The 25,092-nt window shown below is 39.5% G+C and overlaps 1 protein-coding gene and 1 long non-coding RNA gene across 5 annotated transcripts in view; one reads left to right on the top strand and one right to left on the bottom strand.

Moving 5' to 3' along the window:
• Positions 1 to 25,092, top strand: part of LOC130161181 (uncharacterized) — a 35,690-nt gene that overhangs the window by 7,434 nt on the left and 3,164 nt on the right. Inside the window, exons 5-8 of one of the 3 annotated variants that reach the window (XR_008826105.1) lie at positions 8,759 to 8,923; positions 10,731 to 10,803; positions 10,909 to 11,082; positions 21,933 to 21,996. This is a non-coding gene — a long non-coding RNA (uncharacterized LOC130161181). Of the gene's footprint in view, positions 1 to 8,758; positions 8,924 to 10,730; positions 10,804 to 10,908; positions 11,083 to 14,937; positions 16,754 to 21,932; positions 21,997 to 25,092 lie in introns of those variants that run through there. The other 2 variants (XR_008826106.1, XR_008826107.1) reach the window with 2 other exon arrangements.
• en2a (engrailed homeobox 2a) lies at positions 15,483 to 21,926 on the bottom strand. Of its 2 annotated transcripts, none has more exons than XM_056364247.1 (2): positions 19,927 to 21,926; positions 15,483 to 17,802 (listed from the first exon to the last, which is right to left on the bottom strand). In XM_056364247.1, exons 1-2 carry the CDS (start codon positions 20,234 to 20,236, stop codon positions 17,483 to 17,485), a joined length of 630 nt encoding a protein of 209 aa, XP_056220222.1. In that variant the 5' UTR covers positions 20,237 to 21,926; the 3' UTR covers positions 15,483 to 17,482. The 2 variants fall into 2 exon arrangements, with proteins under 2 accessions (XP_056220222.1, XP_056220221.1); XM_056364246.1 differs by having other exon boundaries at positions 19,750 to 21,922.

Genomic DNA, 25,092 nt, shown 5'->3' with positions numbered 1-25,092 from the left:
CACTGAGCCCCAAGTACAGGGAAAGTGAAAACACACTGCTGGATGGAGTCGAGTGAAATGAAGAGGAGTAGATCTCTACTCAAGTTTCCAGAAAAATTGCAAAAATGGCAAACCTGGCGTACCGCTTCATTTAATGCTATATAAAGGAGTTGTTGTTCTTTAAAATAACAGGATCAACTCATCTATAGGAACTTTATCAGATGCGTGTTTGTTTGGGCTCAGTTGTCAAGTACAAGATTTAAATAGGTTTTTTTTACCCTTGTACACAGACAAAAATTAACCTGTGGCTGCTGTTGGTAAGAATAGGTCAGCAGCAGTTATCTGACCCTGGTCCACCATGCTTTCAGTCAGGGTTTTACACAGGCCAGATATTGTGCAGCTTTGGCATGAAAGGTTGAATGTAAAATACATTGTGTCTTTGTATCTCTGAACCTTAGTTATTGTATAGAGCTTTACCATTGGTGGATTTTAAGGTCAGATACTGATATTTAGTCTCAAAGATTTTGATAATGATAAATCAGAAAATGTTTATTTCATACACATTTTAATGAAGGAGCTGTCGTCTTAAAAAAAAAAAAAAAAAAAAAGGCACAACAGTTGAACAATAATGTAATTATTCTAACCAGAGGTTGAATTAACATCTGGTCAGACCGAAAAATTGTATGTACTCTGAGAACCAGGCTAAATTCCATTCCATATGGTAAATAAGTGTTAATTTCTTGTCCACACAGTTATAAATCTTTTCAACCGCAAAGATGCTTGAATGAAAGTGTAACTTGTTGCATTAACTTCATGAATTGGCTAAAGAGAAAGTAGTTTATAGTTATACATGTTTTGTCCAAGCTCTTTCCTTGTTGAATCTCAAGTGTGGAAGATAAAATACTGCATCAAATACTTTTAGTGATGCATCAACCCTGTTTAGCAGTTAGTGGTAGTTATGGACTGGGTGTTGTAAACACAGACAATGCAGTAATTATGTGACCAATAATTTGGTATAAATATCCATGCAAGAGGGTTGTGTTGTGTGAATTATTTCTATCTTTCTCATTTCTCTCTGTATCTAATGAATATGTAAAAAAGAAAAAGTACTCCAATGTGGTACAGCATTAAAAATTTCCCCAGTTCACAGGCTTTCCTTCAAAGTCAGATATGTGAGACTTGAGGGTGTGCTTGCATTTTTCCCTAATTGGGGCTTATTTTTAACACACCTGGAATACCTGCTTTCATTTTGCCATTTGACCTTTTGTGAATTAAGACGGAAAGGTAGAGTTGGAGCTCGTCAACCCTGCGGTACATCATAGCAAAGGGAGGCTGCACCATGACTAATTAGTAAATCTCACTTCTCTCTAAGGTGAAAAAAATGATTTCCGTTGCAAGGAGGGAAGGTGTTGATGAGTAAATACCCACCTGCACCAAGTTGCAGAAACCCAATAAGTCTCCTTGGACTCTGAAACTGAATATTTCATATTTCACTGATCTCTAACAGCTTTTCTGCATGTCTCATATTTGACTCTCCATAAGCCATCTAAGATGGGTATAAGGGAAACAGACTGCAGGGTCTCTTTCCTGTCGCACAATGGCGTGGAAAGGTCAGTCCTAATGAAGTCGGGGGTGTGACCCCTAGTATTCAGTGACTTTGCATGGGCCCCCACTTCACCGCTGCAACCATGCCGGTTAATCCCTTTTTGATCCTAATTGATAGGCATTAACATGATCCTTATCCAGGAGCTGTGTTTTGTCTTCCACAGCCCGTCTCTCTGGGTGTCAGTGACACAAAGTGTGAAAGCGTTAAACCAAATGTGAAATTGATATTTTTCGTGTTTGTGTGCTTAAAATCTGGCTGTGTTTCTAAACACTCACACAAAAGTGCTCAGTGTTCAGCATTTGCCCTTTGAGGCTCTTAACAGGACTTAGCACATGACCTCTAGAATCCGACTGTGATGTGAATGGTACCAGCCCATTTCCAGTTTGTTTTCCTTTGAGCCCTTTTATCTTCATCACTAGGTGATTAAAGCCTTTAACTGTTGACTAATTACCCTCTTCAAAATGTTTGCATGTCACTTTCATGAAGGTGCAGATATTGCATGATTTCCGAAGTGCAGGTGTTGTACCAGTTCCCAAGGGCTTTATTTTAGTAACTTTGTCTGTTCCACAAAATAGATTTGTTTTATATGCCATAGTTTGAACCTTTTTTAAAGTCGATTTACCTGTTAATACCAAGTATGAATGTCTTCTGATTGTCAATGATTGTCTTCAGACTGATGAAACCTTTTCATTGCTTCCTATAGCTGGACACTTATTGGCTTTTTGTTGTTGTTTTTTTTTAATTTATTTTTTATAGCAACTAGAAGTAGCTGTCCATCTTAGTGAACTGGAGAAAACTTTCATGATGCAACATCTAAGAACTAAATTGTTCTGAGATTCTCACATTTGTGTGGCTTTTTATTATCATTATTATTATTATTATTATTATTATTTGCACTCTAGCCAATGATCACTGTTATTTCAAAATCTGAATATATTCCATCATCATGAACCTGAATTCAGTCCGAGTGGTGACGGAGTGGCACTAATGTGGCAAAGAAGTTTTGATTTTACTATTTATGTTTCATAAACTCCTTATATCTTACATATCTTCTCAAATCACAGAAATGCTATGATTTATATGTTGGTATGACAAGTGTTATTTCAGAACTCTGATTAATTTGCATCTCTTCGATCTTTATTCGGGGTTCAGGCTGAACACAGTCAGTTTGAGTCATATTTGAGCTCGATTCTACGATCAGTTTGTTCAGTATAAAAAGATTTAGCATAAGCAAGCGTGTAGTGGAGAAGGACTACTTTTATTTTAAAATACTTTGAAAGGGTTCAACCGGAAATCATTCAAATAAACAGTAACTTAGTCATGTTCAACTTAAGACATGTTTAGTCTTAAAAGATGACTACATTGAGAGGTCCAACCAACCATCAGTTTTCCCTTCATATATTTATACCTGCAGATCAGAGCGAATGTTTTCCCACTTCACCTCCAACAATGCAGCTGGGCAAGTTTTAGACTTACTTCTTTATTTATAGTACAAATACAACATTGATAAAGTGTTACCTCAAAGGACAAAATGATGTGATTCATGCTAACAAGGCTTGCTACATGATAAATATAACTACAAAATTGTAATCACTGCAATATTTTTGCAGAATAAATATATTAATTAACCCTAGATGCCTTTTACAGTAACTTATTCTGTGTCTTCATTCATTCTTCTATAGAAAAGTTTTCCATTTTCAAAACCATTTCATTTCTTTGATAGTTTTATTTTGATTTAGATTTTTGGTTTAAAAAAGAAATTCTACTGAATGCTTTTGGGCAGTTCCTCAAAATGAGTAATTACTGCTTATGAACACTTACATCAAGATTAGGTGCCTTCTTTAAATTTGTCTAAACAGTTTTTACACATATATGTTTATTTGAAAAAAAAAAAAAAAAAGCCTCTGGATTCAAAGGCGTCTATGGACAACCATATGTGATTTATTTTTTTTTTTTCTTCTCTCAAACCTGCACAATTAAGAAGCATGTCTTGCCATTGTGCTCAGCAGTGTGCAACAGCCCACTTTAGCTGGAAAATGCCAGGTGTCGTGTTGGTTCTTGTTGGTTTCACACAGCGACTCAAGTCCCTCCCTGGAACGCAGTTCTCAGGTCTCCATAGGATTGAGTGTTATTTCCAGCTTGTTTGCTGCAGTGAATAATGAGTACTCTGTAAGGCCTGATGACATAATTTGGAGATTGCTATGGAAAAATAACTAATTATGGAGCTAAGAAACTACAGATTGGGACTACACTCGTGTATTTCACTTGACTGGCACCACCTGCCCTCTATATGTCACAGTCACTTCACTTATCCCACAGTTGTGAAACCGAGCTGGTGTCTGCCAGTTATGCGCAACCCCCAGCAGACACACACAATGAATCAGTTGTGGATTGGGCTTCATAATGCTGTTATTTAGATTAGTTCTTCCCATAAAAAATAATTTGAGTGCAGGATTGAGAGTTTGATGGAGGGAGGATTCAGTGATAACAATAGCAAGGGAACTCCCCTTAGTGTTACTGTCTTCACTTAGACAGTAGGAAAGTTGAGCACTGGAGAGCTCTACAAATTTGGGTTGAGGCGAGTAGTGGCACTTGCGTTTCTCTGGACTGCTGGAGCTTTGGGAGTAGACATTTAGGGAAGAGGAATATGGCCTATGATCATATGCTGTACTGTATGAGGAGTTTGCTTCAGTTCTGGCTGTGGTTGTGAAGCTCTTTCCTTTGCATTATTTTTTTCCTCCACACTTCCTGCTTGGAAAACTGGCAAAGTAGTTTATGAATATAAAACAGTTTTGTTTGTAAGACTTTTGTGTAAGATTGCGAGCTTATAGAACAGGTTTTAATGTCTTTACCAGTGGTGCACTGGTGCAGCAAGTTTAAATAAATTTAAGTGATTTTCTGAAATTGCCATGAGTGAAGCTGTGTGAATAATTGGCCAACACCCACACTGTGCATCTGACCTCCAGCCATATAATGGTAAAATTTTTACTTTTAAATGATTCACCAGTATATTGTATACTAATACATTGTCAACAGCAGAATGCTCACCTCAACAAAGCTCCATAAACTTTCGGACTTTAGCTGGGCTGGTATTTTTCTATTCTCCTCTGGTACACAGGCCTTTTTTCTGACTGGTTTTATCAATAATTGCAAGGCCAAAAAGTACAAAGAAAAATATCAGCCGCATCAGATTGTGTGTGTGTGTGTGTGTGTGTGTGTGTGTGTGTGTGTGTGTGTGTGTGTGTGTGTGTGTGTGTGTGTGTGTGTGTGTGTGTGTGTGTGTGTGTGTGTGTGTGTGTGTGTGTGTGTGTGTGTGTGTGTGTGTGTGTGTGTGTGGTTGTGTGTGTGTGGTTGTGTGTGTGTGAGAGAGAGAGAAGTTTGACTACCAGTCTAAAGGCACCAAAACAGGTGCAAGTGTGCAGCATCATTACAAAGGACAACCAGTGTGGTTGACAACTGACTGCTCAAGCCATGTTTATGCATGTTAAATCCTGGCTGGAATGCAAGTCAATATATTAAGCCTTCAGCATTTTAGAGCAGTTACACCATCTACATCTTTGAAGTTTGGGATGTGTGCTAAAAATGTTTTTATTTTTTTTTAAATCACAAGAATAGCACATATCACAGCACCTCACCTGCTCCAGTCTCCATATTGTTTTAATATAAACTGCTTCTCCTGGAAATAACACAGATGAAAATGATGTAAAGTACTTCCAGGATGTAGCTGCATCACAGCAGGGATGAGAGGAGCTTGTTATGTGTGAAGTAAGTCTTTTAAGACATTGAAGTCTACGGTAATTTCCACTTCTCTCAGGATATAGCTGTCAAAAATCATACCAGCAGAGTGTCATTCACTTTCAGTTCATTTTTATGAATTGGTTTATTTATCTGTGTCATCTGACCAATTTTTGGCTACTTTGTGGTTAAATAGTTTACTGTGTAATCAGTTGTTTTCTGTGTTTATTTGCTTCTGCTCATGCATTTCACTTTTATTCTTGCTTATTTATATAGTGATTTAAAACAAAGTGTTGGGCCTGGATGTGATTTACATAGTTCGTATGTAGGAGGGAAAATGAAGGATGGAAGCAAGAAAAGCAGGCAGAGAAAAGTTAGAATATTAGTGGCTGTAGAATATGAAAAGTTAGAAGGTAAATGATTCACAGAAGTGCTGTTTATCTTCAAAAAACCTTGTGCTACGCCAGAGATGATGCTGTATCTTTAACACTTAAATGAAATTTAAGATTAAAATTACATTCAATTTCAGTACTTAAAATCAGCTTTGCATAATTTCTCTGGAGTTCAAAGCTAATAAGAAAAACGTTATCAAAAAATCGTCTTTAGGTGCATGAGTTTTACCTTGGATATTCTGTATGTCCTAGTTCTACCAACAATATTCATAAATCTCATGATTCATTAAAACATCAGTTTGTTCTGGCAATACTTTTAATTTGGATTTCATAAATCCCCCATATCTACATTCAGAGTTAGGATGACACATCTGTCTGAAACCTTGAATGCAATTCATTAGAAACGGAATTCTTTGCTGTAGCTTGTTTTATAAACTGATCTTGTGTGCAGGCATAGACTGGTAGCAGGTATAGTTTAAAGAGGTGATAGTAAATTGGTTCATAATCCAGGATTCCCTACCATGACTGCTGGACAGTGTGACAGGTGTATTACACAAACTTCAAGGTTTTGAGAATCCTTTAGCATCAAATTCAAGCATAAGGCATCGAATCTCTGTGATTTGTAGCTGTTGGAATTAAGCGATGTGTGCAAAACTATGTTTCAGAATTAGCTTTGTGCTTGTACACAGTACTTTTTTCCATGTCATCATTGCCTGGCTTGTGCCAGTCAAGAGTTGAATTTAGATTTGTTGCTTTTGTTATGAAATCAGTTTTCATAACAAAGCAGGTAGTCCCATATGGGCAGGCTACTCAATCTAACTTTACTTCTCAATGCTGCACATTCACCTTTCTCCTGACAAAACCATTCAAGATCAAGGGCAGCATCACCTTTGCCACTAATGAGGTTGTTTATTTACCAAATTTCCTTGTGGACTTAAACTGTGAGAGAAAAACAGGCCATGCATAGCAAAGCACATAATCAGCATTAGCAAAACAGAGTTCCAAAAGCCCCAAGTTATACATTTTGTGACAGTATAACACCATGCAGCTTATCAGAAATGCCTGCATGTTGAACATGTAAAACCTCTCAAAGAGGCTGCTGAATTGAACAGACCACATTATTATACTTTGAACAAAGTGGCACCGGAAAGCAATTAGGACAGGGTAGCTATTTTTATAACATTTTCTACTTTTAGATTCATCTTATGTTAGGTTTTCAAAAACAACAAACTGTTTGACAGCAAGGATGCTCAGGTGATTGATTACTTCAACCGTGATGTCTTTGGAAACCCAGACTGTTCATCTGCGTATTAATAGCTGGGTTGTCATTATGTAGTATAGACAAAGACAGACAGTAAGACACTAGAACAATGACAGAGAATCTCAGCTATAAAGTAACTACATCACTGTTACTAACAATATTACAGAAGCTGGTGATATTGTGTGGAATTCCAGTTGGCTTCATTTTCCACCTATAACAGAGATATATATATATCAACCCTAGGAATTATGGGAGTTTTCAAGGCAAAATGAGCTGAAGTTAGGGTAAATCACCAACAAAAAAAGCAAAGTTATCTAATATGTGAAGCGAAGAGTCAAACGTCATGACAACATGTGCAAAACACTGGGACTGGGCACAAGTTGAAACTAACCAACAGGGTTGCGACAGACAAACGGTGCAGCGTCTGTGAGGCTGCAAATACTGCTAATTGGCAGTTCCATGTGATGCTAGGTTGAGTTAAAAATTTAGTCTATCCTATGTATTGGCTTTGTAAGTTTTTGTTAAATGTATAGCGTCTTGAATTATTTATCTCAATCCTTATTGACTGTATTATATTAAAAACTGAGAACGATCACATATTTTACAGTTTTTCTTCTAATTTCCATCACATATTTATCCTTGTGTTCAGTGGTGGTACAACATACAGCAGTTTAGTTTAAAGCTAATGGAAGAGCCTCTGGGCACTGATAGTTTGCAATAATAATAATAATGATGTATGTGTGGCACAGTTGTCCGTTTGGTGCACAGCAGAATTCCATTTTTGCTTAAATCCGTCATTGATTTGCAGACCTGCTCATCAGAGCCCATGTACACTGCTTTATTTGCTGATGTAGATTGGGTTCCAATCTCTGCGTAAATGTGTGAGGCTTTACTGTATGTTTGCTTATCTGTCCAGCCATCCCATCTATTCAAACAGCTTTCCTTTCATTTAAGGCTGTGTGTTGGCTGGGCTTTTTTTTTTTTTTCTGGGACCTTTTCTGTTATTTTGGGACCAGATGGCGAGGGGCACGGAAGCGCCTCTTTTGTCCGGGCGCCCCTGTGAAAAGAGGCTGTCCTCCCTAATGTAATCAGCGGCACCGGAAGGGTCCATTTTGGGCTGTGAAAGAAGACAATCGGGTCTGGACACGTCTAGATTACAGAAACGCAGAGTTCATCTCCCGACCCTGCCCCCTTTGACCAAGGCCCTGGCATGGAGGATCCTCATCTTTGATCAGTGGAGGGTGGAGGTGCTGATCCGACCTCACGAGGGCGAAAGGCCACCCCCCCCACCACCACCCCCCGCCCTGTTTACCCTGCACTTGGCTGCTGCTGACACCTCCTTCCGGAAAGAGCCAGGGGTGGTGGGTTGGTTTGGGCACTGGGGAGGATACCATGACCCGTCTAGACACCCTTGCTTGTTGCCCTGGTGTTGCCAAGGGGACATAATGAACTTTGACCTCAAATGTAGTTGGTTAGGAGCCACTCTGGTTATCCAAGGAACACATTTTTTTTTTTTCTTTTTAATTTTCAGGGTTGGGGGTGGGGAAATGAGGCGGGGATATGGATGTGACCCACATAACACAGAAACTGCTTTGAGCGACCACAGTCATGAATTTATTGGCAAAAGTTCCTTTTTTAGTTTTTAATAATTGTGACATTTTCACTTAAGTTAGAGAATGTCAAGTCAGTTGTGTAAGACAGATAATATTGCTGACTAATGCCTTTTGCTTTTCAGCTCTGAAATGACATTTACTTTTCTGACAATTTTATGTTTGTTTGCTTTAGTTCATCTGACACCGATGACACCTCAGAGGGAGGACTGATTTTTTTATTTTTTTATTTTTTATTTTATTTGTGACATATTCTAACACCAAGGAAGATTTGCTGTTTTTGGTTCATGAGTGTTTTTTGATTTTGATACATTTTGGGACGTTTTATTTCTCATGCACAGTAAGTAATCTTTGAATCTGATGAATATGTTGTATCCCATAAAAAAATATTCTTACATTAATTCAATATTTCAGATTAGCATTGCTGAGTAAGATTTGTCTTTCTGAGCTGTTTTTATGTTGTGCCTTGTTGAGCCAAAGCCAGTTTTCTCCCTTGGCCTGACGCAACATTTCATTCAATTTTTTTCTGTTTTATCTTCATGAAACTGATTTTTATATTTCAGTATATTAAAATAAGGTGCACGATGATTTGCAGCTTCTCTCAACATTTTATTGTAACTTGCACTTAAAAAATAAATCATAGACATACATAGCTCAAGAGATTTGAAAATATTCTAAATGGATTCTCAAGAAATATGCAGTGCGACAAATAATGCAGTTAATCTAAGTCTTAGTGAGAAGAAAAAAGTAGACGCAGTGATGTATTATATTGATATTTACGAAGTATTTCGAATTTAAACGCGAAACATCTGCTTACGTCTTGAATTTTTGTCTACGTTTTTTTTTATAATCAGGGATTTTTCTCAATAATAAATTGTCAGAATAACATAATTGGCATTTTTATACTCTAAAAGAAATGTTTCCTCATGTACACAGTGACATGTTGCTGGTGTTATTCTCATTTATTACGCGTCATACTTCGTCTTATACCCAGAGTCCTTGGTTTTGGCCTGAACCACAACATAGCCTAATGTGTGAATTGGCTTTGATGTTGAGGCTGTTCCTCAGGAGTGGGTGTAGATTCCCCCATCATGGCCGCCACTACCAACCCCGCCCTCTGGCCTGCCACTCAGGAACAGTTAAAATGGCAGCATGCAGCAAAATGAGTGAGAGGGAGAAAGAGAGAAACGCCCACTACTGTGAGCTAAGGCACAGTCGACTGAGCCGCAGTTCTCCTTGTATGCCATCTCAAACTGAGATGATAATTTTTGGTGTATTCGGCCGTCAGAGCACAATTTAGAATCTAAAGACGTCTAGACAGGTAGCTGGTGCTGAAACCACTGAAGGGTTAACCTCTTTTGTCGCAGATTTATCCCAAATCTGTACTTGACGACAGCGCTCTGTTTTTGGCCGCAATATGTCCAGATATAGAACCAAATGTCGCTGTATACTCTCCTGTAACATAACAAAAGTTTAAAACATAAAATTTATCCAGATATCATGAGTGAAGCCACGTCGCCACTGTTTTCACAGTAGAAATACCGCCAAGTAAGAAACACGAGTGCAAAATATGCTTTCTGGTATTAGTTGTGACACTTACTACATTGTAATGGAAAGTGTTAACATTTTCTGAACTCTTCATGCAGGTCTTTGATGAGCTACCATTTTTATTCTCCAAATTATCGCTTTCAGCTCAGAACGATGGGCGCTGGCTGATTTTCACAGAATTTTCTGCTCTGTAGCTTCTAAGATGTAAAAACCAGCCATGTTGTTCATATACTGTATATGTTTCGTAGGTTATAATATGTCTTAGTTTGGGTTGTCAGAGTTGGCCACAGCATCATTTGTATTCTGAAGTGGTGTGCAGTACAATATCTCAGTGTATATTCATTTTTAATGTAGAAAGTACAAAGTGCTATGATCAGTGATCATTGTAGCCCTTTTCTCTTAGTCAAACAGCTCTATGCATGTGCTTATTATGTCATCTAACTAATACCAATTAAAGGCTATACGCTACACCAACCCAGTGCTATTTCAGTGAGCTAGAGACCCATTTAAAATGGCTCACAGAGCGTAGATGTGTGTATTCAGTCTCAATAAACCGACTGAAATTAAGTATTACACCCAATCATTTTAAACCTTTGCAGGTCTGGCTGCCACTTCAGAACAACTCTATTGCACAGCCTTCCATATCCAGGCTGCAGTGAGGAGAATTTTAAGGTAAACGTCCATATCTTCTATTTTTAGGTCTTCCTACTCAAACTGAATGACATTTTGTTATTGCCTCTTGGTGTGAATGTTTTTTTTCCCCCTTCCCTTCCACAGTGTAGAGAGTTGGTGGTGGACTAGGAGGAAGATGTCATACTAAGGATGGGTTTTGGTGATGATGTTGCTGCTGTTGATGCAGCATCGAGCTCTTACTTTGTGCCTCTGTCAGCTATGATGCGTAACCACAAAGTGAGTGACAGGCCAGCCCCTGGGGAGAGCAAGGGGCCTGAGGTGAGTCAGATGTATCCTTGACCCTGTCTAACTGTGTGTCAGCAAGCAACACAAACTCAGTAAAAAAGAGGCCTGAACTGGCATGACTCTACATTGTACATCTTAATTTAGTATGTAGAAGAAGAATGGGAGAGAGCCTTTTTAAGACACACCTAGAAACACAATCACCTTGACTACTCCTGTTCAAGAGATCTAGTTTTCATTGCATAGACTCCCTTATGAATTATGAAATTCTAATGCAGCATATCACATTACAACTGATACCTTTGCGTACATTTGTATTTACACCAGAGCACTGAATGTTTTACTCTTGCCTTTGTGATATTAAGAATGATCTTGGTACTGGGTTTTTTTTTTTTTTGGGAATATATTCAGCGTTTTCTACCATCCATTGCAGATACAGCATAAAACATGCAATGCCAGGTTGGGACTTAAAAAAAGATGTCAGAGAAAAGTAGTATATGTGTGTCATTCTGTGCAGTCACAACCAGTTTATTATAAAGGTTTTGTTTTGTTGCATATTCTTATTTTAGCTAATTTTACTTATATCTTAAGTTGCAAAGGGAAAAAGAAGGTGAAGACAGGTGCTGTTAAAATTTCCAGTGCGTAAGTTTGTGACTAAGATATTCCAAGCTGGAATTTGAGGAAACCTTTATGATTATTATGTACACTGTACAAGATGACTGAAGAATCATTAGTACTCAACTGTAAATCAACTACAATTCTATTTGTTAAAATATTTGAAGGTGATCTAACTGCACTGATAAAGTAATGTGTTTTTAGAATAAGAAAAGTTATGAAAAAAATGTAAATGAACACTTGGCCATATGATAACATGAATGGCTAATCAGTGTTTAATGAAGCTTCTTTAACCCAAATGATCCAGTAATTTGTGGACAAAAAAAAACCCATGCATGCATCACTCACCTTGTTTTTGATTTGTCATATTACACATGCTATAGGGAAAAGAACGTAAAGTGAAATACTGTAGATTAGGTATTATTATATTTAGTGCTGAAACTGTTAGCTGATGAATCGATTAGTTGATTGACAAACAAGTATTGGTATTAGTAGACAACTGTCCTGATTATCGATAAAGGCTCAAGTCATTTATCAAGCAAAGCTCCTGAACACTTGCAGCAAGTGGAAACAGTTCCTCATATTCTCCACTGCATATCCTAAATGAAATATCGTTCGGTATTTGGTTGATGGTCGGACAAAACAAGCAATTTAAAAGTCACCGCATGCTCTGGGAAACTGTTACAGGTTTTTTTTATAGTATTTGCTGTAATTTTATAGACTAAATGATTAATGAACTAATGAAAAATGTAAAATGGATTCATCGATAATGAAAATAATCATTAGTTGCAGCCCTCATTATGTTAAGTGTTAACATAAAGTTAGAAATGGACAAAATCTGTTGATGTTTCATGGATTCAAATGAATATAAATCGTTGTGTTCAGTGAAAGACATCTCCTTCCATTAGCCTAGAAGGTAACTATCATATCAGTACATTATTTTGAAAGTTAGCTGTGACCTGTTCTCACAGTCCCTGTATTTTGGCCAAAGCCGTGGTCTATGTTGTATCAAATGCAGCCTGCAAAAAAAATCAGGCTTGAACTCAAAGTGTAACAGAAACAACAGATGCAACCTGTCATCATTTGAAATGTAACATAAGCTGATTCTTTACGAACACCTACACTTTATGAGCAAATATTTCCTACAGTGTTGTCTCATTATTGTTTCCACATTTTGGCCAAAAGACGAATAATCTTTTTGAGACACAGCAATGATTCCCAGCCAACGTAGAGAAGAAGCACTGTTGGTCAAACCATGTTACAAACAACTGTGAAATTTTAAGGTTTGTTTTAATTCAATCCCCAGAAAACATCCACTCTAGAAACCAGATGTGGTGGCTACATGGGAAAAAGGACACTGATGTTTTGTTTTTTTTTTTCTCCCTGAATTTCGTTAGGTGAACAAAAAGAATCTTTAGTGAAAAGTCTTGCATCTTTTTTCCAAGGGTCACTCAAACACGGTGTGTGAAATGAGAGTTGCCTGGGTGTGACTTTTCCAGAAAGCATCCGCTCGCTATTGTCTGCCTAGTCAACTTCTGCAGGCCCCAGTGCCCTGACTTCCATACATGAGAGATCAAGGGTTACCAAGGTGCTATTGAGAAAGGAGTGCTCAATGTGAGAGGGGACAAACCAGTCCACAAAATACTCATTTCCTTTGCATGTTAGGTGCCCTAGTGGGGATTCAGACGGGGTCACTGACACAGTTACTGGGGTTGAGTTTTTTTTTTTTTTTTTTTCTTCCATGGTTGTTCTTAATGAAAACTGTTGCTCGCCTTTTCAGTGGCTTGTGACTGCAATCTGCAGCTTGTACAGTATGTGGCTTTATAATACGCTGAGTTTGCCCAAAAGAAAGTTTGTTCAGACTCTGGCTGTTTATCCGGTGCCAGACAGAGGCACCTCATGTAGAAAAGGTAAAAGTAGTTCTGTCCACCTCTCATTCTTGCCAAAAAGTTCAGTCACTGAGCCACGGCATTAACTTGTATTCTAACAAGATTAAAATATATTCGTCCTGGGGATTAGCATAGTTAGGTGTCCTTTTGCCTTTTTTTTTCCTGCACTGGTGCGGTGACAGTGGGCTTTGATCTGTGTTGCGAGGCAAGAGTCCTGGCTTGGACCTAGCCATTCGAGTGCCAAGTGTGAAATTGGCCTGATGTCATCCCCATTCTTCACCTTTTACATCTTTCACCACTTTAATTATGTTTCCGCCACAAAGCCCAGGCACCTCTGAGCAGATTCCACTCTGGCCGTAGGAAGCATTTAAAACTGTGGGTAAATGACACAGTAGGGGAGGGGGAGGATGGTAGGAGAGGTCATAGCAGGATGGGGCCCTTTTGTGTTTAGAGGTAGACATTGATACTTTCCTGATGTATCCTGCGCTCACTTCCATTTTTACAGCATGAGAACTTTGTGAAATTGTCAGCAATACTGCAGATGATAACTTTTATTCCAGGATTTTTTACACTTTCTATATCCTGTTCTGGAAGAGAGGTTTATTTTCCTGTGTCATCTGCACAGATGACTCATGATTTATACTGTCACATATTATGTTTTGACAGCAATGCAAGGCTTTTTGGTTGCAGTTAAGAGCCCTAATCAGCAACCACTTGAAGTCACTTGACCACCTGAATCTCACTGTCAGAGATGAGACAAATGATTCTCAGATGAAAGCTTTTGTTCCAGGAGACTGTGCCCGTGCAGCCTTTACAGCTTTAGCTATTGTTCATGCATTGGTGTCCCTATCTGAACTTCAGGGAGCTTCTCTGCCTGTGAATATTTTGATGAAGGTTCCTATTGATGCGCTGAATGAAGGACCAAAACAACAGGGGTATGTGCGAATGTGAGGAGGAACAAAAATGAATGAAATATGTTGGTGTGTGTGGGGATGTGTGTGTGCCAGGCAAGAATATAATAAAACCAAGTGATAGTAAGTGTGTGTGTGTGTGTGTGTGTGTGTGTGTGTGTGTGTGTGTGTGTGTGTGTGTGTGTGTGTGTGTGTGTGTGTGTGTGTGTGTGTGTGTGTGTGTGTGTATAAATGTGTGTGTATGGAGGGGAGAGAGAGAGAGCGTACGAGTTAGTGAGTGAGAAAGCTGTGTGTGGAGAATGGGTTACTGCAGGGTGGGAGGGGGGAAACCAGCCACCTGCAGCCATGACAGGCTTTGACCTTCATTGCTCTCTCTCTCTCTCTCGCTCTCCCTCTCTGTCCCTCACCCCCTCCCTCTCTCTCTATCTCTCTCTCACTCACTCTCCTTTTCGACTCCCATTTCTGCCTTGTGATAGAAGCACAGGCTCTTTTCAGAAGCGGCGAGGAGGACTGACCGTCGTGAAGACACTGCTGGGAGCAGCCCTATCTGCTCTAATGGGTAGTCACTGGCCGTTAGACATGGCGTTCAAAGACTAGTGGTGCAAGTATGGAAATGCAGATAAGGCATTGTTGAGGAAACATGCCTGGGAATTGTTCAAGGCTTTCCCTTGCATAATGTTGATGCTTGCTAAATGTTTTAATCTCAAAACCCGTGAATTTGATCCTCCATGAATCTCATCCCGGACTGCCCATAGAATGAGTGGGTGTTTGTTATGCTATGCAAATTAATAATGCTTGTGATCAAATTTGTGATTATTTGACTTCTTGCAACATTTATTTAAAACTATCATTGTATGTATTTCTCTTCTGGACAATTTTAGCCAGTAATGCAATTGTTGTTTTCAGGCCTGCAGAAGCTCAGCACTGATTGAAGGTCACGTTTGCTGCTTTAGCCAGACCTCATTTTTTTTCCTGCAGTTTTAACCTTTGCTTCATATAAACGTGCCAGAAACTTTGTGTATAATCTTCAAGCTTTATTTACTCTTCTTTTGCAGTTTTCAGGAGGCAGTTAATTACACAATTAATACATGATACAAATTATGTACATTTATACCAAAGAATACTTCCAACATAAAATAAAAAATAGCATTGTATTCTACAACTCTGTGTTGTAATTTTATTTAAACATGTTCATATATAGATAGATATACGCTGATGAGTAAATTCATAATGTCGTACCAGCAGTTCTCATAAAGGCATTAAACTTGAATAGTCTGCATTTGAAGTAATACTGCTTCTCTGATTCGGCACAGTTCTGTTTCATAAAAAGTTCACACTTGAACTTTAAGGCAAAGTGTGTTTCTGTTTGGTGGATTTTAATTCACACACACTTTTTGCAGATACACAACAAAAACACTTTGAAAGGCAAAAAGTCCACAATTTGGTATGGATACAGTCTAAAACTTAGCTCGATCATACTTTCGTCGATACAGACCAAAGTTTATAAACACAGTTATTTGCCCAAGTACAACAAATTGCAGCTTTCATGCAAAGGCCCCATAAACTATTTTTCATTCACAAAAAAAAAAAAAAAAGAAAACAAAAAGAAGTTATTGCAAGATAAACAAGCAGTGTAAACACCTCAGATATCTACTCTAAAGCAACACTGGTCATTGGATAGATTTTTTTCTCAATATAATCTATATAAATACACATATGAAGTCCTTTCAACAACGATAAGATTTCCAACATTTGTAATACAGTCACTGACGGATTTGCCTTCTTTTATGATATATGGATATGTAATAAAAATGTATATAGAGAAAGATTTAACAAGAACATCCAATAACCTGCATTTATAGTCTATACTCAAGAGTGCGCAAAATGGTTGTCATCATTGTCTTTATGCTACAGAGTTGTTTCTGTGACTTTATGGGCAGCATTATAGCCTCGAAATCATTTAGCTACAAAAAAATGACTCATATTGCTATTTAAAACTATAATAGCTGCACTGATGCATTGGTATAACGAAGGGAATACGCGCATAATAGTTGTTTAAAGGCTATGAGACGACCACATACATAGAAACAAGGCTTAAGTCAGCATTTTAGTGAAGTGGCGTGTTAGAAAAAATCGCTACCTCTCTCAGTCACTTATAATAATAAACTGTTCCTGTGAATTTCTTTTTTAAAAAACGTATCAAAATTCATTGTCTGCCCAATTAGGTCTACGAGTGAGACTCAAAAACACCTCCTGTCCATTTTTTTTTTTTTTTTTTTTTTTTTTTTTTTTACATCAAACACAACCAAGGAAACCAACAAGCATGGAAATAAAATCGTGTTAGCATTTATTTAAATTCACAGTAGCCTGGATGCAGCAGAAAAATATTCTTTGGACTTTAAGTTTGTTCACTTCACTGACAAGATCGAAACGTCAAGTGCCAGTTAAATGTAAAATGATGACAATCATGGATAGCAGTAGGCCTATAGAAAAATGAAGGGTGTAAGCATTTGTACCTCCTGTGGGGGGGGGCGGGGTGAGGGGGAACGACAAACAATGAAAACATACCTTTATACAACATCTTTTATAGACGTGATATTGCAGAAATATCTCTCTCTGTTATTTTTTAAACAATTTATGCTGGTATACTCTATACACTGGCCCTTTATTCGATGAAATTATTGCATTGTAGGCTTGATTACACCTCCCATATAACGAAAAATCCCTATAATACTCCTATAGGAACCTATAGAGATCATTCAGTATTCCTGTGTGGACTCTCGGTTGTCCACTGACCTTACTGTTCATCTGGAGTATTTTTGTAATTATTTCTCATGCTGCCCTGAACCCATTGTATGTCTACTGGGTCAGCATTTAGTACTCAGTGGTATTTGTATCTGCTGCTGTGTGATGAAATATTCCTGTAGGCAGAGTTTCGCTGTGATATCTCTATAAAACAAACTATATAGGATTACTATAGGCTCTTTTTCGTCAAGGAGGCTGCTGTTACTTCTCTGAAAATCAATCGCTGTCTGATTTTTCGTCTTTCGACGTGACGGTGGCGTGATTGTACAGTCCCTGTGCCATCAGGTGCAAGGCCAGACTGTTTTTAGTGCCGCTGGCCTTCTTGATTTTGGCCCTCTTGTTCTGAAACCAGATCTTGATCTGGGACTCGTTCAGGCCCAGTTCCTGCGCCAGGTTCTGCCGCCTCTGCTCGGTCAGATACCGATTTGTCTGAAACTCCGATTTTAGTCTTTGCAGCTGTTCTGCTGTGAAGGCCGTCCGTGGTCGCTTGTCCTCTTTGCTGGTCGTTTTCTTCTTTGGTTTGCGAGATCTTGGCCCTGTAGTGGAGGGGGTTCGGGGATGGGGGGGATCACAGACACAGATATGTTGGTTTGTCAGTGTCAAAACATGGTCATGAATATGGTCAAAAAATAATGAGATGGATAAACATTTACATTGGCGATAATCAGGCAAAAGGCTGAATAAAAACTTTCTAATCAAAGAGACACATTTTTAGACTTTCTCATTAAAATACTTCATCAACATACTGATCTGCTACTTTTCATACAGGATGCTGCCCACAAATGAATCTAAAGCTGCTGCTTAAAGTGTATTTCATAAAACAATGTAGATTTTAAAACTTATTTTAATCTCCAAAATTTGGAAATAAGTAAACAAATGGCTGTTCAGGCCAGGCTGTTCAAGAAAATCACAAATTAAGTTTTCCTGATGCCCCAAAACATTTTGGACGAACGGGTACAGAAACCCCCCCCCCAAAAAAAAAACGTGAAGAAGTGATTGTAAAATGTTGGCACGTCCACTGGAGAAAACCTCCCCTCCCTCCCTGTTTCTATCCCTCTTCACTTGCACACACATAGGCTACGTACGTATATACACACACATCATACACACACACACACACACACACACACACACACACACACACACACACACACACACACACACTCTGACACCGTCTCTAGTAGTAAGGAATTATTAGCCAATAGGACAACACTGGAAAAACATCAGTGACACATCTCAGCCACTGTTGTTGCAGGTGAGTTTGGGGGGTGGGGGGGACAGGATAAATTTCAATGCAGCTACTTTGCATTTTTGTTTTTGTGGGCCACATAAAAAGCTCCTCAATGGACAAACGTGAACAGAATCTGAGCAGCACATTAGATACACATTAATTTTCTATCTGGATCGAGGCCTGTTTGTTGGGGCTGAGTGTTTGGTTCCCTCCTCCAAACAGTGAAAAAACACCCCATTAAAACGACATAATACAGGCCGAACTTCTTTACTGATGAATCAGCTTGTGTGTGTCTTTTTTTTTTTTTTTGTCTAGCAGCCCATATAAAAACTGTGCAGCTCTACAACTCGTAGTAGTCGCCTACGCCACTCTATACAGCGTTACATAATGCATGAGAACAAGTTGTACTCCACTTTTGATGGACACTAAAAAAAATACAGTAGATATTAACTTAGCTGCAGACTCTGAAGTTGTAGCCAGTGTTTTCTTACAGATGAAGATTAGAAATAATAGTATATATATTTTTAAAAATTTAAAAAGCTCACTGGTGGCCAGGGTATACGTGAGCCAGTGGGAGCGTCCATTGTGAAAACACGCATTTTTAATTCATCCCAAACACAACTCGTCTAAAGCTACCGAGGAGCAGAAACAGCCACGACCAGCGCACCAAATAATATTGAGCAGGTTCTGAGGAAAGACGTGCACCCTTGTCAGCGCGCTCATGTTTACCAGCCTTCACGTAGGACCCCAGCATTAGCTATCATTCATAACCAGAGGAAATGTGCATGAAGACTGCCTGAATGGGAGCATTTTAGTGAAGGAAAATCTGTGCGTAATAGTTCCAACAAAAAAAAAAAATTGGCCTTTTTTACTGTTTTGGCGAGGAATTAAAATATAAAGATTTTACAAAGTGTTACTGTTTTAAAAGAAATATTTTCTTCTTTCTCGTTTGCTTGTAAAACTCCCACCAAAAAGCCAAATTTTTTAATTTCATTTATAATGTTTTTTTCCTGCATTGCACAAGGACATGTTGTTCGTATAGTCAACCACTGGATTTGTGTTTTGCGTTCAATAATATTTCTATATTTTTTAAATAGTTGTATATGTGGTTAATTCTCAGTTTGCGGTGCACTGCACGGTTCGCTCCACTCTACTCGGCAGAAGTCGGTCAAGGCATCCGGGGTCAGTGTTACGGGGTATTTCAGGTTACCGAGAATACGGTATAGTAAAACGCATGCACGGTGCCACCAACCTGAAGAAGGCCTGTCCGAGTATCTGGTGCAGTAGACCCAGGCTGGCCACAGCATGGGCTGGGACGTGGCTGGGTTTGAGCTGGCTTGGGAACTGTCTGAGTCTGAGCTTAGGCACTGGTCTCCGTTCTCCCCGCGGGGTTTCAGGGGCTCCTCGGCGGCTATAGTGGGCTTCTTACCCGCGGTAACCGTGTGTGGAGTGGAGGTCCCCTCCGCCGGCACCGTGCTCCCCACCGGTTCGGTCTGAGGGGCGGCGGGGCTGTTGTGGCTCTCCCGCGATGCCAGGCTACTCTCTTCGCGGTTTGCGCCCCCGTCTTTTCTCTTCCCGAAATCCGGCCGCAGGATGTTGTCGATGAAGAAATTGGTGACCCGGTGAGGGATCTGCAGGTTCCCCGGAGCCTGTAACAGGGGAAGGATGGCTCTGTTTGATTCATCCGCCGACTCCTGCCGCTCCACCACGTCTCTGTTGCCGTGATCATTTTCTTCCATACTGATTCACTTTCCCCGCTTTACTCTCTTTAACCCCTTTATCGCTCTCTCCGCTGCAATAAAATACGTAAAGAACTTCAGGGAAATTAAATTTAAAAAAACTGCACGCGTAAAATAAATAAAAAAAATAAAACTCAAATGCTAGTGAGTGGCTTGGACACCATGCAAAGCCTTGCGGTAGTGTCCTCTGAGAAAAGCATACTTTTTGACATATATTCCCTCTATCTCGGGTTACAACTGACACCGTAGAGCTAAAACATGTGCCATTTGCGCACCATCCAATTTAGTGTTATCCGATTTCAGTGTGCTCAGTAATGCCTACACCTAAACTAAACTAAGGGTAAATAAAGAGGCTCCTAAACTGATGCTCTAATACACTCACTCTGGAGTTTTGTTCTTATTTTCAATACGAGCCCCCCGAGTGACGTTTTCCCACCGTCCTCCCTGACACGTGCCTTGGACCAATAGGGTGGCAGAAACCAGGCCACGTGACGCAGACTCCAGAGCAGTCCACAAACGCCCATCCTCGCCTTGGTAAAGGGAAAGAGTCCTGGACTAACGGAGAAGAAACCTAATTTAAATCCTGTGCATGCCCTCGGATACTCCCAATAATTCATCTGTGTTTATGAACATGCAACTTAATTTATTGGAGTTTAAGTTTGCAAAGGAAAACACGATGCACATCGGCTCGTTTGTGTTTCTAAAAACAATGGGAGATTGAAGTATCGGTTGTCAAATTGGGTTGCAGGGACCCCCGGGGTTCCTTGCTTGCAGGGCATGGAGGGATCCCCAATAAAATGAGCAATAGTACATTTTCACTTTGCTTTAATGCACTATAACACATGTTTGTTGTGAAGATGTTTAATCCTCGACACTTTCACAAACCCCATAGTTGAATACAGTTTGATTTTACAACCAATAACAAGAGAAATCTGCTCTCCTGAAGCCAGATCAAACGCAATCCCATCAAAATAGAGGAAAATGGCCTCACGTGGATGTATCTGGGGATCCGTGACGTGAAAATCTTTGAGGCAACATGTGTTTGGATATCAAGTGAAATACATCTTTGGACAACAGTGTATAACGGCAGTATCTGTCGGAAATATCCCAGAATACAGACGCATTAGAGGTTATTCTAACACCTGTGAGGTCAGATGGACTCGGAGTGACTTAAAGTCAGTGTCCTGGCCAAGCTTAACCGCGGACACAAACTGCTGCATGTCTGTGTACTCACGTTTTGAACTGAGGGTGGAGTGACCGTGTTTTCTTCAAAAATTGAATTAAATCTCAAAAGAAAAAATTATTTTATCATTATTATTTTTTGAATCCAGAGCAACAACACTTTGTTGGTTGTATCGTGTAATGTAAGCACTCTGGTTTGCAGGATTGTCTAATGTGTCATGTCGCCTCATAATTGGCAACAAAATGCATCAAAAGTGAAACGTGACAGCCCAAGACTCTTCCCTGCGTGATTTCAAACGCGCAGGGGATGTGTGTTAAGTATTTTTTTGATGTTCTCATGTTCGCCTGTCGTGACCCTGCGGTCGACCAAGAACTGGGTCCGTATCCCTTTAAAAGAAATCAGTGATGCAAACAAACTGTTTTGTGCTCGGTGCTCGGGATACTGAGTCGCGCCAAAGACAAAACTTTGAGCAACTTTCGCTGACCAGCACTAAGTTTGTCTTTCTCCTCCCAGGACGCCACCGGGCAGCAGGGATGGCTCAGCCGCTTCTCCGCTGGCGTTGGAACCGGGGCTGCGCGTAAAAAGACACACACACACACACATACATACACACACACACACACACACACACACACATGGGGGCATCGAGGAGGAGCAGAGGAGCAGCGAGACTGAGTGAGGAGCCTTTGAACAATTCAGTTAGAAAGTCAGATGCCTTCTTTTTTTTTTTTTTTTATTATTACAAGCATGCATTGTCTTTTCCTCCAGGTTCCAGGAAGTGGGAGCAACTTTGATCCAAATGTCTTAAATTAATACTTATTTGAAGCTTATTTTGTTGTAGGCTATAATGTGATTATTTGTGCATCACTGGCCAATCAGCCGTTATGATATGGAGAGCTCCTTGGTTTCTTTGAACTGTGCACACTTGCTGTAAAGGTTGAGGTTTTTTTGGACAATGTGGCGGTTGGTTTTGTGGCCCACAACTATTGTTTTTAATTTGTATTCGTGGCAGGATAAAGTCTGTAATTTAAGCTCAAGTCTAAGCAAGGTTTTGTCCTGCGGGAAAAAAAAATCACATCCTTGACTTTTCACCACTTAAATACGGGCTTTGTGCAAATTGCAAAGCAATTATTGTGGAAGTATTATTACCTAAAATATTTGTTTGGAGTTAATCTGGATTTGTGTTCAAACGCGTCTGGACAGCTCAAGTGCAGCATCACTGGCTACTGGCGGATCTGTGGATACTATTCCTCAATTAGAAGTGAAATATTGCCCTCTGATAACGCTGTCTTATCCAAAATCTACCTGAGCGACACCCACTTGGTCCTATCTCACATGTACCCCCCTCCCGCCGCCCCCCATCACAAAGGGCCCATCCAAACTCTCGGGGTCGGCTGCTGAAGTGAAAGTTGGGAGTGAAAGATGTAATTAGACAGGCCACTCTCATGCTGCGATTGTTTCTCACTTGTGAGGGGAAGCGCAGATTAATGTTGAGCGCTAAATAAGCAGCAGACAATGGAGGCACAGACAGGCCGCTACCGCCTGGGCTTGGCCTCTAACCTCCCAGCAAAACAGGGCTGTCTGGAGGAAATGACACCGTTTCAGCCTCTGAATTATAATAAGAGCATGTGTGCACTGCAAAAAAAAAAAAAAAAAAATCCACATATTAACACGCCATCCAGTCTGTTGTTGAGCCCCAAAATCTTAGATTCTCTTAAAAAGTGACACATCTGCCACTGATCTCAGTTGTTTCCATTTTGAAGCGGCGTTTTGGAACAAAAATTAGACTTGTGTTTAGGGAACAGATCGAGAATTAGGTTTGTTACGCACAGGAACTATATTTAAAAAAAAAAAAAAAAAAAAAATCTGTCAATGAGTGAAACAGCAGAGTGGAGAAGTCATGTCACTCTCAGTCTTTACAATGAAAACGAGCTTCTCAGCTTTAAAACTAGAGCATATGTGTATTTTTTGCAGTGTATACTTTACAAGCCCATAATCCCCACTATTGTGGGGTTTTCAAGTCACTATTGTCTTTCCACTTTGGACCGGCTCGTTTTGGTCCTTGGTGCTGAAAAGACAAAAATAAGTACCGTGTCCTGTTTTAGTAGAAAAGCTCATCCCAACCTTCACCATCGTTGCTTTTACTTACTGGGAATTTCTGTGCTTTGACACATGAGCGAGACTGTGCTTTACTTCTCTGGGTGTGAGTGGAAATGTCTTGTAGGGCAGTTTGTCCTGGTTGATTAAGGGTTAAAATATTGTTGTAGCTTTCAGTTGATTTGCATATGACGGTATTGATGTTTTTAATTTTTTTTATTTTCATCTAAAGTCAGACATAAGAGTCACAGAAAGCTTTTAGCCTTGTTATTGTTTTTGTTACCACAGTCTCTACTGGTGTGTTGTTTTGCTCTATATTGGATATTAGGTGATATAGATAATAAAGCTCCTCCATAATTAGTCTTTAGGGTGTTTATTGTTTTTTTAATTATTAATTTATACAGAAAAATATTGCAATTTTAAAATGAAGCTATTTTGATGGCAGTTACATTGTTTTGTTTTTTAAATCTACATAGGCCTACGTTGTCCTGACGCGGGAAAACTCGCATATAAATCAAAAAATTTGATTTTTCCTTTTTTCTCGCTTGTAACATTATCAATAAGTATCCAAGTAAAAGAGCAATAGCAACGTTCATCTCGTGCATGTGCTCATCCAGCAGGCCATGCAGGCTTGTATCATGGGCGTATGTAGGCCTATAGTTTTTGTTGAGGATGACTTTAAACCCTGTGCGTGTGCACTTTTCACATTCTGGTAAAAACACGATCCAGGTCCAGAGAAGACTGTTTCTGCAAAAGCCATTTTTTACATTTATTTTTTTATTTTTTTTATTTTAACCAATTTCACCAGACTCAGATGTGTCTGAACCCGAAGCCTGCTCTGCCATCATTTCACAAGTAAAACACAAACGCTCACTTTTCATATTCAGGTGTTCTTTGCTTTAATTAGCTCTATAGGACTCATGTCATGTAACCTCCAAACAGCCGCCAGCAGGCCCACGTCAAATCAATAAGCAATGATGTGAAGTTTTAGAAAATTCTTGTTACAATCTGTAGTTTCGCCAACATAGGATCACCTAATCAATAAGCATTATTTTTTTAGTATTTTAAAAGTGTAGCTACATTGAGAGTGCCGCCTTATGGTTAAAGCATAGGCTGAATAAAATTATTATTTGCCACGAATATATTCTGTTCTTGTTCAGGGGAGCAGGAAATATTGATTATCGCACCAGTCATGTCTGTCAGGTTTTACCAAACAAGCGAATGCTTCAGTTTTCTTCTCTCTGTTCTCTTGTTTGCTTTAAAAAGCGCTGGAGCATCTCTTCTGCTTTGCAGGGAAGGGTTAATATCCCCTGTTTCTTCTTCTTTTTAATTCAAGGCTGGTAGCGCACAGTTTGAGGGTCTGATTTTTGTTTCTATGCAGCCTATAAATCCAGCAACCGGGTCTATTTCATATTCACTTATAGCTCAACACCCCCCCACACACACACATGTTCACCCCTCCTCCTCCCCTTCCGCTTTCTCACATACACGCACACACACACACACCCACACACACACACATATATATATATATATAAATATATATACACACACACACACACACACTCCTCCTACT

This window comes from Seriola aureovittata, chromosome 20 (genome assembly GCF_021018895.1).
Source record: "Seriola aureovittata isolate HTS-2021-v1 ecotype China chromosome 20, ASM2101889v1, whole genome shotgun sequence".
NCBI lineage: Eukaryota > Metazoa > Chordata > Actinopteri > Carangiformes > Carangidae > Seriola > Seriola aureovittata.
This window is presented reverse-complemented; position numbering and strand designations above follow the sequence as displayed.